The following is a 16930-nucleotide window of genomic DNA, read 5'->3' on the forward strand; positions in this document are numbered from 1 at the left end:
CCACACCTCAAGTGAGCAGGAATGAGGCAGTGTCAACCTCCCTGTTGATAATAGAGGAAACAATATCAAGTGCAGTTTTGAATAACATAGTGACATAGACTGAAAAGAGTCCTTAGGGAAGAAAGTTTGAATTCAAGTTTAAGCTAAAAAGCTTTTGCACACTATCAGGGTCATGAGCATACTTATAACTTTGACTCAAACTGTACAAAAGCAATTCATATAACCAAAGCAGAAAGGACCAGCTCAGAGCTCCATTGTGTGGAGTGGCAACAAGGGACAGGCCAACAGAATCCTCATGGGATGAGCCACAGTAGTTCAACATGGCTTCTTAGGGTCAGGGTTGAAGGAGGAGATGGTGGGACTTACAGATACCCTTCTTTTCTGTGCCATCTCAGATCATATGCAGCATGGAATCTGTACATAAAACTGTTAATCACTGTTAATCATTCAGGTCTATGGCAATTGGGGAACAAGGGGCTGATATACTGTAGTATCTGTGGCTGCAGAAGTGACCAGAGCCCCAGGTTCCTCTTTTCTGTTCTTACTGGTGTATTCTCAGTGACGTTTGTTTATATTCAACCTCCTAGGTTTAACAGAGGAAGAAAGTAAAACCTGTGTCCGGATTGAAACAAAGAAACGTGTTCTTTTTGTTAAGAAAACAAAAGTGGAACACCGGTGCACAACTAACAAGCTGTCAGAAAAACATGAAGGTAAACAGTGCTCGCTCTCAGCAGCTTATCCAGTGTCTCCTGAGGCTGGTTGTCTTTTAAATATCATATTGAACATCACTGTGCTATTTTTAATTTTTCATTTATTTTATTTATCTGCCTCAGAGCCCTATTTGGGGGGTGAGGGTTGCAAATAAGATAACATGTATCATTAACAATGGTTAAGGTTTTCTTTACCTTATACTTACATTGTTCAATCTAATGAACAAATTATTGATTTTTCTCATGGACAGAACTCAATGTTAGACATTATGAAGTAAATATAAGCATGAGCTAAGCCTTTCTATTAAGGCTTGCAAAGTAAGGGCACATATAAATAGCTATTAAAATTATAAACTGGCTGGGGCTCATGCCTGTAATCCTAATACTCTGGGAAGCCGAGGCAGGAAGATTAGTTGAGCCCAGGAGTTCAAGACCAGTCTGAGCAAGAACAAGAGTGAGACCCTGTCTATACAAAAAATAGAAAACTTAGCCAGGTGTTGTGGCAGGCACCTGTAGTCCCAGCTACTCAGGAGGCTGAGGCAGGAGACTTGCTTGAGCCCAGGAGTTTGAGGTTGCTGTGAGCTAGGCAGTGCTATGGCACTCTAGCTTGGATAACAGGGTGAGACCATCTAAATAAATGAATTAAATAAAATAAATAAATATCTAAAAGAGGTATGTATTTTTTTAAGCCTATAAGACTACCATGGGCAAAAGAAAATGAGTAGAAGGAAATCTTGAAATCAAAATACGTCATTGTTCCTGAAAAGAAATGTTTCAGTTCTAAGCAGAAGACTTCAGAAAACAGAAAGAGAAAAAAAAAATCCAGATAAAACTACAGAAGAACAAAGATAGAAGTTGGGTTTCGTAGGATGTTCTTACCAGAGTGTCAGCTTTGGCCCCCAACCCAGACATCCCCTCTGAGCTCCTGACACCTCCTGTCCACTAAACGTCTCTACCTGGAGGTCTCCAGGCAACATTACTTCACATATGCTCTCCCTGCTGCCAGTGGTTCTCATCACTATCTACTTAACAGCAAAATCCAAGTAGCTGAGGAGTTTATACCTGAATAGGACTATTGTGAAGATTAAGAGCCTCACACAGTGACCAGCAAGGGCTGGTTCCCTTCACCTTCCCCCTTCTGGAGCAGTCCCAGTCTTGATGAAAGGCATTGCCATCAACTACATCAGCCATGCCAGAGACCTAACTTGTAGGTTCTTTGCTCTTTCTAACCTCCATACCCACCATGGGTAATCCACTCTACCCCCTGGATACCTCTCCTAATAGTCATCATCTTTTGTTTCCATGGGCAGACTCTACATTCATTATTTCCAGCCTGATTTATCACAGAAGCTGCTTGTCTCGTCTCCTTGCTTCTTGCCTCACCTCCTTCCAGTGTCTACACATTTCTGTGAGGGGAGTCTTCGCCACAGCAAATCCTACTCATGGAACTCTCATATTTTGAGTATGTCATGATTCCTCGTGGTCATGATAAGTTCCTGCCCCTCTCTGCATAGCTAAACTTTATGCAGCCTTCTAAACAAGTCATGCTCTTGCCTCTGCCTTGCTGTTAACGATAATCCCTCCTCTTTGTAAAATTCTCACATTCCTCTATTTTATCTAACTGATTGCTACTCATTCTGCTCAGAACAAAGGGAAACAGATTCACAGAAACTCTCAAATGGGGAAGACAGAGAAAGAACAAATAAAGATGTAATATTTGCTATAATAATAAATAGAAATTTTTAAATATATTATCAGAACCTACAGATGGTCTAAATATAGATGCCTGTATTAAGCATAAGCAAAATGGGAAAAACTGACTTAACAATTGCAATTTGTATTACAGCAAAAAAAGAAAAAGAGGGCAAAAACGAATATAGCATGCAAAGCGAATAACCTAGCAATATAAATAAAAAATTAGATATAAATTCTATACTAGTTTACCATGCAACAGAATAATTTACTAAGAACATGAATTTAATAAATCAAAAGCTCAAAGATAAAAGATTAAATTTAAAAAATTGATTAAAAATGAGATGTCAAAACTCAGGTACAAAAACAAACATAGGAAAACATCAAAATTATTATAAAAAAAATTAGACACTGAAAGTACAAAATATAATTGTCTAAAAATACAATGAGTGTAAGAAAGATCTAAAGTAATCACAGCAAAAACAGAAAAATTCAGATATTATTAAAGAAAATCTAATGGAAGAAGAATTAAAGATGTAATTTAATACATAGGAATTAATGGCTCAGAATTACAGATTATGACAAATGAAACAGAAAAACAGTATTTTAAAAAATTAGCACTATGTAAGAATATATTCCTGAAATAAAGCAAGAAATTTTTCTTGATTATATATGTCAGAAACATTGTTCATATATACAACTTCAAGACAAATTCTGGTTAACTTATTAAATACAAAGATTTTTTAAAATGAAGTTTACAAGTATCATGGCTGAAAAAACAACTCTACTGTAAAACAGCAGCAATAGCAAAAATCAGGCTGGCTTCAGACTTATCCATAACAAAGTTTGATAAAACAAGACAATAAAGGTATGTCCACAAGTTTCTGAAAGAGGAAAGAAATGAGTTCATATGAAAAGGTAACAGGAAGACATTCGCAAAACATAAGAGAATTCTGGAACTATACATTCCTGAGTATTTGCTGACAAAACTACTCCACTAAAAAAATCCAAGAAACAAAGAGATGAATAAAGAAAAAAAAAATAGCTGAGTTAATGCAGGTGTTTAAAGTTAAGATTTTTTTTATTTCTCTAAAATGAAATAACTTATGTCTCAGATCCCTATTTGTTCTAAGTGACAGAAAATATAAAGTTGCCAATGTGATTTAATCCGATCATTTTGGGTTTCAATTTTTAAATTTTTAGTTGAATTCAAGATTACCTTACTCTTCTCTTTTGCTGCTTCCCAGGGATATTCTGTGTGTATGTATGTACCCATGTGTGCACAGATTTGTTGGACACACGTGTGTGCATATGCATACATGTTGAGGGAGGTTGGTTAGATAGTATCCTAGCATCAGAGGAAGAATGAGACCTTTGTTAGCATCTTGCCCTTTGCCTTTGCCGGCCTCAGCTAATAAGTCATTTGCTCCGTCTGGTTCTCAATGCTACTCACTGGTACCCCCTGCCAATATCCATGGTCCTGACTTGGTCTTTGGTTATAAGGCCCCTACCCATTGAATCTTCCTCATACCAACCAATACCAGCTCCTTTTTTTTGTCTACAGCCTTCTCTAAGACTTCCTTACCTTTTTCAGGGTTTAGGAAACTTCTGCCTGTTTTTTGCACATCACAGTGAAGTGTCAGGGCTTTTAAAGTTACTCAAGGAACCACTTGCTTGGATGCCATACTGGATATTACACCTTCTCTGCAAGGCTTTCCATTCCCATCCTACTACTTGATAAGAGTTAGCTAATATGTATATGAGAGAAATTCAAAAAGTTCCTGGGAAACTGGAATTTAAAGATAAAAATAAAAAATATATTGCAAGGGTACATGTCTGATCATTAAGTATAGAGTATAAATGTATTAACATAATAAGTAAATTAGGTGAGGGATATATTAACTAGTTTGATATAAGCATCCCAAATTGTGTATGAAATCAGCACATTGTACTCCATAAATGCATTAATGTATACATGATCTATGTGTTTATGACTTAATAAAAAACAAGTAAAAACCTATTTTTAGGTAAAAAAAAATATGAACTTTATTTCTCAACATAACCTCCATCAATTTTAAGACTTTTTTTGTAAGTGGTAGTACCACCATTGAGTTCATTCTAAAGAACAGATGGTTCTTAGAATTAACCATGTCAATGCAGTCTTTTTTACATTACTAACTGAAAAAAAAAAGGGTACTGCTTTAAAATTTTTTTAAGATTAGAAAACCAGATGAAGTCAGAAGGAACCAAATCAGGACTATAAAGTAGATGCATAATAATTTCCTATAATAATTCTCACAAAAATTGTGTTTATTTGATAAGAGGAATAACCAGGACATTGCCATGATGGAGAAGGGTTATCTTGTGAAGATTTCTCCAGTGTTTTTCTGCTAAAGGTTTAGCTAACTTTCTCAAAACACTCTCATAATAAGTAAATGTTATTATTCTTTGGTCTTCCAGAAAGCCAACATGCAGAATGGCTTGAACAAAACACTGCTTCCTTGACCTTGGCTTTGGTCTGTTTTGCTTTAACTGAACCACTCCCACCTTTTGGTATCCATTGCTTTGATTGTGCTTTGTCTTCATGATCATACTGGTATTTCCTCTCTGGTTAAAATTCTTTGAAAAATGCCTTAGGATTTTGATCTCACTTGTTTAAAATTTTCATAGAAATCTCTGCTCTTGTCTGTCATTGATCTGGGCACAATTTTGGCAGCTATCAAGTTTGCACAACTTCAATTTTTCAGTCAAAATTATGTATGCTGAACCAGTTGAGATGTCTATGATGTTGGCTATTCATCATAAATCTTCAATTAGGGCTCAAACAAGATTCATTTTTTTTTTTTTTTTTATGTGATTGGTCTGCTGATGTGGGCTTCATCTTCAACCTTGTCTCATTCCTTCTCAAAGTTGAGTTTCTAATTGTAAACTGCTGGATTTCTTTGAAGGCATTGTCCTCATAAACTTTTAATAAAGCATTAATGATTTCACCATTTTCCACTCCAGCTTCACTATAAATTTGATGTTTGTTCTTGCTTCAATTTTAGCACAATTTATGTTGCTCTAATAGGCTCTTCTCAAACTAATGTCTTATCCTCTTAGTGTCTCCATCTAGATCCTATTCAGACATGTTAAAACAAGTTAGTAAAAGGTAATTTGGATGCAATAAAATATTTGAAACCTATGCATACTTCTTTCATAATACAGTTTCCACCAATGTTTTTGCAAACTCCTCATATGAGTTTACACATACTACATATAGAATTTCTCTCATACCATCATCCCTCCCAAGACTCTGCCCAAAGTGGCAGAATCCTAGGTCTTAACTGAGTAATCCACAAAGTCTAAATCTTAGTTACCACATGCTCAATATTGCCCCTTCTCCTAACTGCTTAAAGTATTTTCTCCTTTTGGGAAGGAAAATGGTTCTTATGGTATCATGCATTCTTTTTCATTCTATGGTTGATGTTATAAATTCTACAATATAGTCTAAATCCTTGCAGGTTTGGTTTTTGATATTTAAATTCAAGCGTTAAGAACTGAAGAACCCTTTCTTTTTTCTTCCAAGAATAAGACTGTTTTTCTGAGTCCTCCCAAGCCTGAGGCTATATGTATTGAAAGTTCATCCTGAGCTTCAGTTATGAGAGGAATGGCAGAGATAAAGGAAGTTTGAAAACACAAAAATTAATATCAAAAATTGATTCAATAGATAAATATGGAGCTCAAGAATAAAGAAATGGTGGGCAAAAATGAGCCAATGGATTATGGATTCATTTCTTATATAAAATTAGGGCTAAACAAGGGGAATAATGATTAATTCTGTTTTATATATTGCTTAAGTGTTTACTATCCTAAAGATGTAATTATATTAAAGCAACAAAATCTTGAAATTATACCATTTATCGCATAGTTCAGAAAACCTTTCCTGGTTACCACCTCTGTTCATAATTAGGGTTAGATGACATCCTCTTTGCTCTCATTATAGCACTCCTCATATGTTTACCTTCTATTTTGTCCATCATAAGCAAATCTAAAACATGGTATCTATGTCTTCAGTATTTAGTACCACATCTAGCACATTATAAATGTTTAGTATGTGTATTTCAATGAACACATGAATGCTTGAAGTAATCCTAGGTATGTACTCAACAAAAATATGCAGCAAAAGTAATGTACAAGAATGTTCAAGGTGATATTATTTATTAACTGGATACAAGCTAAATGTCTACCAAGAGTAAAATGGATAATTTGTGATAAGAATTAACTGCTATACACAACATAGATGAATTTCACAAACATAAGGATGACTGTGGAATTAAACAAGTATAAGATAGTACACACTTTGTGATTTTATAGGTTAAATTCAAAAATAAGAAAAACTATTCAGAGCAACAATAAAATTGGCATTTGCATTTGAGGATGGGGTAATTTGGGTGCTTTAGGAGTTCTATTTTTGCAGGCAGTAATCGCACGGGTATGTTCACTTTTTAAAATTTAATTGAGCTGTATACTTATGATTTGTGTATTTTGTACAAATATTATACTTCAGTAGGAATGATAAGTGAAAATCTGAGAAGATACTAGACAGAATGAGGGCTATTTAGAAAAACAAGTTGATATGGTGGAATTAGGATAAAATAATACCAAATATCGACCCATCGTTTTCAGACTGTAATAATGAGAGGACATTGCAAGGTCAGACACTGTGGAGTCGTCTCCAAACTGCTTTTCAGTCATCCATTGGTACTAGTTAACACAACACTGCCAGTATTCCTGAATCACCTCAAAACCTTCCACTGTTTCTAGAGAATGCAGTTCTTTCTAAACCTAGGGAACAGTCTAATTTCCTTGGCTTTACATCCAGATCCTCTCAATTCTGCTGCTCTTCCCTTACCTGAGCCCTCATCTGCAACTCTAACTGATGTCCATGTATAACTGTCGCCAGAGCATGGTGCATATTCCCCTGACTCTAAATCCTTGCCTGTGTTGCTCCTCTGACTTGGAAGTATACCATTCACCTAAAAAGTCTTATTTTTGCTTCCAGGGTCATGTCAGTCTTCCCTTTAGAGTGCCACCCTCCCTAACTGCCAAAGATCTCAGAATTCCTTAATGTTCCTAACTCAGGAATGATTAATCATTTTTACCACTCAGTAACACTTAGCAAATCTGATTCTTTAGTTGGCCTGTTTGTTTCTTTCCATTTTCTCGTTCCTCCCTCCCTTCCTCTCTTCCTTCCTTTTTTTTTATTATTAAATCATACTGTGTACATTAATATCATCATGGGGCAACATACACTGGTTTTATACACTGTTTGACACATTTTCATCACATTGGTTAACATAGCCTTCCTGGCATTTTCTTAGTTATTGTGTTAAGACATTTACATTCTACATTTACTAAGTTTCAAATATACCCTTTTAAGATGCACCACAGGTGTAATCCCACCAATCACCCTCCCTCCGACACCCTCCCACGTCTCTACCCTCCCTTTCCACCTTCCCCCTATTCTTAGGTTACAACTGGATTATAGCTTTATTGTGAAAGCCATAAATTAGTTTCATAGGAGGGCTGAGTACACTGGATACTTTTTCTTCCATTCTTGAGATACTTTACTAAGAAGAATATGTTCCAGCTCCATCCATGTAAACATGAAAGAGGTAAAGTCTCCATCTTTCTTTAAGGCTGCATAATATTCCATGGTGTACATATACCACTATTTATTAATCCATTCATGGATCGATGGGCACTTGAGCTTTTTCCATGACTTAGCAATTATGAATTGGGCTGCAATAAACATTCTGGTACAAATATCTTTGTTATAATGCGATTTTTAGTCTTCTGGGTATATACCTAGAAGAAGAATTATAGGATTGAATGTCACATCTATTTTTAGATCTCTAAGTGTTCTCCAAACATCTTTCCAAAAGGGATGTATTAATTTGCATTCCCACCAGTAGTGTAGAAGTGTTCCCTTTTCTCCACATCCATGCCAACATCTCTGGTCTTGGGATTTTGTGATATGGGCTAATCTTACTGGAGTTAGATGATATCTCAAAGTAGTTTTGATTTGCATTTCTCTGATGAAAGATGATTAAAGATGATGAGCATTTTTTCATATGTCTGTAGGCCATGTGCCTGTCTTCTTCAGAGAAGTTTCTCTTCAAGTCGCTTGCCCAGCCTGCGATGGGATCACTTGTTCGTTTCTTGCTTATACGTTTGAGTTCTCTGTGGATTCTGGTTATTAAACTTTTGTCAGAGACATAACCTGCAAATATCTTCTCCCATTCTGAGGGCTGTTTGCTTGCTTTACTTACTGTGTTCTTGGCTGTGCAGAAGCTTTTTAGTTTGGTCAGGTCCCAGTAGTATATTTTTGAAGCTGCTTCAATTGCCCGGGGGGGTTCTTCTCATAAAATCCTTGCCCAAATCTATTTCTTCAAGGATTTTCCCTGCACTGTCTTCTAGTATTTTTATACTTTCATGTCTTAAGTTTAAATCTTTAATCCAGTGAGAGACTATCTTAATTAATGGTGAAAGGTGTGGGTCCAGTTTTAGTCTTCTGCAGGTTGCCAGCCAGTTCACCCAGCACCATTTGTTAAATAGGGAATATTTTCCCCACTGAATGTTTTTAATTGGCTTGTCAAAGGTCAACTAACTGTAAGTAGCAGGATTCATCTCTTGGTTCTCTATTCTGTTCCAGACATCTACTTCTCTGTTTTTGTGCCAGTACCATGCTGTTTTGATCATGATCGATTTATAGTATTGTCTGAGGTCTGGTACTGTGATTCCTCCTGCTTTGTTTTTATTTCTGAGTAATGTCTTGGCTATTCAGGGTTTTTTCTGATTCCATATAAAACAAAGTATTATTTTTTCAAGATCTTTAAAGTATGACAGTGGAGCTTTAATAGGGATTGCATTAATATTGTATATTGCTTTGGGTAGTATGGACATTTTAACAATGTTGATTCTTCCCAGTCATGAGCATGGTATGTTTTTCCATTTGTTAACATTTTCAGCTATTTCTTTTCTTAGAGTTTCATAGTTCTCTTCGTAGAGATCTTTCAGGTCCTTTGTTAGATAAACTCCCAAATATTTCATCTTCTTTGGCACTACTGTGAATGGAATAGAGTCTTTAACTGTTTTTTCAGCTTCACTATTTTTGGTACATATAAAGGCTACCAATTTATGAATGTTGATTTTGTAACCCAAGACACTGCTGTATTCCTTGATCACTTCTAAGAGTTTTGTAGTAGAATCCCTGGTGTTTTCCAGATACACAATCACATCATCTGTGAAGAGCGAAAGTTTGGTATCCCTATATGGATACCCTCGATCGCCTTTTCTTCCCTAATTGCTGTGGCTAAAACTTTCATTACAATGTTAAAGAGCAGTGGAGACAATAGGCAGCCTTGTCTGGTTCCTGATCTGAGTGGAAATGATTTCAATTTAACTCCATTCAATACGATATTGGTTGTGGGTTTGCTATACATGGCCTCTAACAGTTTAAGAAATGTCCCTTCTATATCAATTTTCTTGAGTGTTCTGATCATGAAGGGATGCTGGATATTATCAAAAGCTTTTTCTGCATCAATTGAGAGAATCATATGATCTTTGTTTTTTAATTTGTTTATGTGCTGAATTACATTTATAGATTTACATATATTGAACCAGCCTCGAGACCCTGGGATAAAACCGACTTGGTCATGATGTATAATTTGTTTGATGTGTTGCTGGATTCTGTTTGTTACGATCTTATTGAATATTTTTGCATCTATATTCATTAGTGATATTGGTCTATAGTTTTCTTTTCTTGTTGGGTCTTTTCCTGGTTTGGAGATCAGGGTGATGTTTGCTTCATAGAATGTGTTGGGTAGTCTTCCTTCTTTTTCTACATTTCGGAACAGGTTGAGTAATATAGGTACTAATTCCTCTTTAAAGGTTTGGTAGAATTCTGATGTAAAGCCATCTGGTGCCAGGCTTTTCTTTTTAGGGAGGATTTGTATGGTTGATGCTATTTCAGAACTTGATATGAGCTTGTTCAACATTTCCACTTGATTCTGGCTAAGTCTTGGAAGGTGACATGCTTCCAAGTATTGATCAATTTCCTTCAGATTTTCATATTTCTGAGAATAAAGTTTCTTGCAATATTCATTAAGGATTTTTTGAATTTCTGAGGAGTCTGTTGTTATTTAGTCTTTGTTGTTTCTGATTGATGAGATCAGAGATTTTACTCTTTTTTTCCTGGTTAGGTTATCCAAAGGTTTATCTATTTTATTGACCTTTACAAAAAAACAAGTTTTTGATTTATTGATCTGTTGTATAATTCTTTTGTTTTCAATTTCATTTAATTCCGCTCTAATTTTGGTTATTTCTTTTCTTCTACTGGGTTTGGGGTTGGAATGTTCTTCCTTTTCCAGTCACTTGAAATGTCCCATTAAGTTGTTAACTTCCTCTCTTTCCATTCTCTTAAGGAAGGCTTGCAGTGCTATAAATTTTCCTGTTAGGACTGCCTTTGCAGTATCCCAGAGGTTCTGATAATTCATGTCTTCATTGTCGTTTTGTTCCAAGAATTTGGCAATTTCCTTCCTAATCTCATCTCTGACCCAGCTATCATTCAGCATAAGGTTATTTAACTTCCATGTTTTCGCATGAGTATGCAGATTCCTGTTGTTACTGAGTTCAATTTTTATTCCATGGTAGTCCAAGTAGAGGCAAGGAATAATTTCTATTCCTTTAAATTTACTGAGGTTAGACTTGTGACCTAAGATGTGATCGACTTTGGAGTATGTTCCTTGGGCTGATGAGAAGTATGTGTATTTAGTTTTCTTGGGATGAAATGTTCTGTAGATGTCTGCTAAATCCAAATGTTGGATGGTTAGGTTTATCTAAAATTTCTTTGCTCAGCTTCTTGTTGGAGGATCAATCGAACGCTGCCAAAGGAGTGTTGAAATCTCCAACTATTATGGAGCTGGAGGAAATCAAGTTGCTCATGTCTGTTAGAGTTTCTCTTATAGATTGAGGTGCATTCTGGTTGGGTGCATAGATATTAATAATTGAGATCTCATCATATTCAGTATTATCCTTAACAAATATGAAGTGACATTTCTTATCCTTCCTTACTTTTTTTGGTTTAAAGCCTATTGTGTCTGCAAATAGAATTGCAACACCTGCTTTTTTCTGATTACCATTTGCCTGAAATATGGATGACCATCCTTTCACCCTGAGTCTATATTTATCTTTTAAGGTAAGATGTGACTCTTGTATTTAGCAAATATCTGGCCTGAGTTTTTGTATACGGTTAGCGAACCTGTGCCTCTTTAGAGGACAGTGTAAGCTGTTTACATTAATGGAGAATATTGATAAGTCTGGTAAAATTTTGGGTATCGAGTTTTTCGAAAGTCCAGTGGACATTTTTAATTCTGTCACCACTTGGAAGTTGGAGTTTGATCAAAAGTTTACTTTTATGGTACAGGATTGGGCTGGTCATTATGGAGAATAGGTCTGAGAATATCCTAAAGAGGTGGTTTGGTTTTGGCAAATTTCTTCAACATATGAATGTCATTAAAGTATTTAATTTCTCCATCATAAATGAAACTCAGTTTAGCTGGTACAGGATCTGGGGTTGAAAGTTATTTTGCTTTAGGACATTAAAAGTCAATGACCACCCTCTTCTGGCTTGAAAAGTTTCAGCAGAGAGATCTGCAGTCATTCTAATAGTCTTCCCTTTGTAGGTAATGGATTTCTTACATCTGGCTGCTTTGAGAATTTTCTCCTTCATATTAACTTTAGTGAAGTTAATTATGATATGCCTAGGGGCAATCTTATTCAGATTGAGTCTTGCTGGGGTTCTGAAACTGTCTGCTATCTGAATTTCAGAATCTCTAGGCATGTCTGGAAAATTCTCTTTCATAATTTCATGGAGAAGGGCCTCTGTGCCTTGCAAGGCCACTTCATCACTTTCAGGGATTCCAATGAGGTGGATATTAGCCTTCTTCGAATTATCCCAGAGTTCTTTCCATTTTTGCTCTCTGTTTTTGCTCTCCATTTCTCTTCCTCTTTGAGAGTTTGGGAGCGTTCAAAGGCTTTGTCTTCAATGTCAGAAATCCTTTCTTCTGCTTGCTCCACTCTGTTACTGAGGGATTCTACTGCATTTTTCAGATCTTTGAGGGCTGCAAAGTCTTGCTTCAGTGTGTTAATATCTTTGGTGGTTTTTTTTTTTTTTTCTGATAAAAAAATAAATGAATGCAAGTTTTATTTTTTTTTTCACCATTGATTAGTTTCGCATGTTCTTTTTTTTTTTTATTAAATCATAACTGTATACAATGATATGATTATGGGGCATCATACACTCACTTCATAAACCATTTGACACATTTTTATCACAGTGGTTAACATAGCCTTTCCGGCGTTATCTCAGTTACTGTGCCAAAACATTTACATTCTACATTTACCAAGTTTCGCAAATACCCCTGTAATATGCACCACAGGTGTGATCCCACCGATTCCCCTCCCTCTACCCACCCCCCCCCTTTCCCACTTCTCCCTATTGTTAAGTTATAGCTGGGTTATAGCTTTCAGTTGAGAGTCCCAAATTAGTTTCATAGTAGGGCTGTGTACATTGGGTATTTTTTCTTCCATTCTTGGGATACTTTACTAAGAAGAATATGTTCCAGCTCCATCCATGTAAACATGAAAGAGGTAAAGTCTCCATCTTTCTTTAAGGCTGCATAGTATTCCATGCTATACATATACCACAATTTATTAATCCATTCGTGGATCGATGGGCACTTGGGCTTTTTCCATGACTTAGCTATTATGAATTGGGCTGCAATAAACATTCTGGTACAAATATCTTTGTTATGTTGTGATTTTTGGTCTTCTGGGTATATGCCCAGCAGAGGAATTACAGGATTGAATGGCAGATCTATTTTTAGATCTCTGAGTGTTCTCCATATATCTTTCCAAAAGGAATGAATTAATTTGCATTCCCACCAGCAGTGCAGAAGTGTTCCCTTTTCTCCGCATCCACGCCAACATCTCTGGTCTTGAGATTTTGTGATATAGGCTAGTCTCATTGGAGTTAGATGATATCTCAAAGTAGTTTTGATTTGCATTTCTCTGATGATTAAAGATGATGAGCATTTTTTCATATATCTGAAGGCCGTGTGCCTGTCTTCTTCAGAGAAGTTTTTCTTCAAATCCCTTGCCCAGTCTGCGATGGGATCCCTTGTTTTTTTCTTGCTGATGCGTTTGAGTTCTCTGTAGATTCTGGTTATTAAACCTTTGTCAGAGATATACCCTGCAAATATCTTCTCCCATTCTGAGGGCTGTCTGCTTGCTCTGCTTACTGTGTTCTTAGCTGTGCAGAAGCTTTTTAGTTTGATCAAGTCCCAGTAGTGTATTTTTGAAGCTGCTTCAATTGCCCGGGGGGTTCTCCTCATGAAATACTCACCCAGACCAATTTCTTCAAGGGTTTTCCCTGCATTCTCTTCTAGTATTTTTATAGTTTCATGTCTTAAGTTTAAATCTTTAATCCAATGAGAGTCTATCTTCGTTAATGGTGAAAGGTGTGGGTCCAATTTCAGTCTTCTGCAGGTTGCCAGCCAGTTCAGCCAGCACCATTTGTTAAATAGGGAATCTTTTCCCCACTGAATGTTTTTAATTGGCTTGTCAAAAATCAAATAGCGGTAAGTAGCTGGATTCATCTCTTGGTTCTCTATTCTGTTCCAGATATCTACTTCTCTGTTTTTGTGCCAATACCATGCTGTTTTGATCACTATCGATTTGTAGTAAAGTCTGAGGTCTGGTAGTGTGATTCCTCCTGTTTTGTTTTTATTTCTGAGTAATGTCTTGGCTATTCGAGGTTTTTTCTGATTCCATATAAAACGAAGTAATGTTTTTTCAAGATCTTTAAAATATGACAGTGGAGCTTTAATAGGGAGTGCATTGAAATTATATATTGCTTTGGGTAGTATGGACATTTTGATAATGTTGATTCTTCCTAGCCATGAGCATGGTATGTTTTTCCATTTGTTAACATTTTCAGCTATTTCTTTTCTTAGAGTTTCATAGTTCTCTTTATAGAGATCTTTCACGTCTTTTGTTAGGTAAATTCCCAAATATTTCATCTTCTTTGGCGCTACTGTGAATGGGATAGAGTCCTTAACTGCTTTTTCAATTTGACTGTTGTTGGTGTATATAAAGGCTACCGATTTATGAATGTTGATTTTGTAACCTGAGACACTGCTGTATTCCTTGATCACTTCTAGGAGTTTTGTAGTAGAGTCCCTAGTGTTTTCCAGATACACAATCATATCATCTGCGAAGAGCGAGAGTTTGATCTCTTCTGACCCTATATGGATACCCTTGATCGCCTTTTCTTCCCTAATTGCGGTGGCTAAAACTTCCATTACAATGTTGAAAAGCAATGGAGACAATGGGCAGCCTTGTCTGGTTCCTGATCTGAGTGGAAATGATTCTAATTTAACTCCATTCAATATGATATTGGCTGTGGGTTTGCTGTAGATAGCCTCTATCAGTTTAAGAAAAGTCCCTTCTAGACCAATTTTCTTGACTGTTCTGATCATGAAGGGATGCTGGATATTATCAAAAGCTTTTTCTGCATCAATTGAGAGAATCATATGGTCTTTGTTTTTTAATTTGTTTATGTGCTGAATTACATTTATAGATTTATGTATATTGAACCAGCCTTGAGACCCTGGGATAAAACCAACTTGGTCATGATGTATAATTTGTTTGATGTGTTGCTGGATTCTGTTTGTTAGGATCTTGTTGAATATTTTTGCATCTATATTCATTAGTGATATTGGTCTACAATTTTCTTTTCTTGTTGGGTCTTTTCCTGGTTTGGGGATCAGGGTGATGTTTGCTTCATAGAACGTGTTGGGTAGTCTTCCTTCTTTTTCTACATTTTGGAACAGGTTGAGTAATATAGGTACTAATTCCTCTTTAAAGGTTTGGTAGAATTCTGACGTGAAACCATCTGGTCCCGGGCTTTTCTTTTTAGGGAGGTTTTGTATAGTTGATGCTATTTCTGAACTTGATATGGGTCTGTTCAACATTTCCACTTGATTCTGGTTAAGTCTTGGAAGGTGGCGTGCTTCCAAGTATCGGTCTATTTCCTTCAGATTTTCATATTTCTGAGAATAAAGTTTCTTGTAATATTCATTAAGGATTTTTTGGATTTCTGATGAGTCTGTGGTTATTTCGTCTTTGTTGTTTCTGATTGATGATATTAGGGATTTTACTCTTTTTTTCCAGAGTAGGTTGGCCAGAGGTTTATCTATTTTATTGAACTTTTCAAAAAACCAGCTTTTTGATTTATTGATCTGTTGTATTATTCTTTTGTTTTCAATTTCATTTAATTCTGCTCTAATTTTGGTTATTTCTTTTCTTCTACTGGGTTTGAGGTTGGAATGTTCTTCCTTTTCCAGTTGCGTGAGATGTCCCATTAAGTTGTTAACTTCCTCTCTTTCCGTTCTCTTGAGGAAGGCTTGCAGTGCTATAAATTTCCCTCTTAGAACTGGCTTTGCAGTGTCCCAGAGGTTCTGATAGTTTGTGTCTTCATTGTAATTTTGTTCCAAAAAATTGGTGATTTCTTTCTTAATCTCATCTCTGACCCAGCTATCATTCAGCATAAGGTTATTTAACTTCCATGTTTTTGTATGGGTATGCAGATTCCTGTTGTTACTCAATTCAAGTTTTATTCCATGATGGTCTGAGAAGATGCATGGAATAATTTCTATTCCTTTAAATTTACTGAGGTTAGACTTGTGACCTAAAATGTGATCAATTTTGGAGTAAGTTCCGTGGGCTGATGAGAAGTATGTGTATTCAGTTTTTTTGGGATGAAATGTTCTGTAGATGTCTGCTAAATCTAAATATTGGATGGTTAGGTTTAAATCTAAGATTTCTTTGCTCAGCTTCTTTCTGGAGGATCAATCCAACACTGCCAAGGGAGTGTTGAAATCTCCAACGATTATGGAGCTGGAGGAAATCAAGTTACTCATGTCTGTTAGAGTTTCTCTTATAAATTGAGGTGCATTCTGGTTGGGTGCATAGATATTAATAATTGAGATCTCGTCATATTGAGTATTACCCTTAACAAATATGAAGTGACCATTCTTGTCCTTCCTTACTTTTGATGGTTTAAAGCCTACTGTATCTGCAAATAAAATTGCAACACCTGCTTTTTTCTGATTACCATTTGCCTGAAATATGGATGACCATCCTTTCACCCTGAGTCTGCATTTGTCTTTTAAGTTGAGATGTGACTCTTGTATGCAACAAATATCTGGCTTGAGTTTTTGTATCCAGTCAGCTAACCTATGCCTCTTTAGAGGACGGTTTAAGCCATTCACATTGATGGAGAGTATTGATAAGTCTGGTGGAATTTTGGGTGTCGAGTTTTTCAAAGGTCCAGTGGACATTTTTAATCCTTTCGCCAGTGTGGAAGTTGGAGTTTGATCCGAAGTTTCTGGGTGATTTTACTTTTGTGGTATAGGATTGGG

At 36.1% G+C, this 16930-nt stretch overlaps 1 protein-coding gene across 3 annotated transcripts in view; it reads left to right on the top strand.

Annotated features, from left to right (window-relative positions):
• C6 (complement C6) overlaps positions 1-16930 on the top strand; it is a 101712-nt gene that overhangs the window by 49648 nt on the left and 35134 nt on the right. For all 3 annotated transcript variants that reach the window (XM_053591624.1, XM_053591633.1, XM_053591640.1), the window contains exon 9: positions 588-710. In XM_053591624.1, coding sequence (XP_053447599.1) covers positions 588-710 — 123 coding nt within the window. The remainder of the gene's footprint in view (positions 1-587; positions 711-16930) is intronic.

The sequence above is a fragment of the Nycticebus coucang genome, chromosome 1 (genome assembly GCF_027406575.1).
Source record: "Nycticebus coucang isolate mNycCou1 chromosome 1, mNycCou1.pri, whole genome shotgun sequence".
In the NCBI taxonomy this organism is placed as follows: domain Eukaryota; kingdom Metazoa; phylum Chordata; class Mammalia; order Primates; family Lorisidae; genus Nycticebus; species Nycticebus coucang.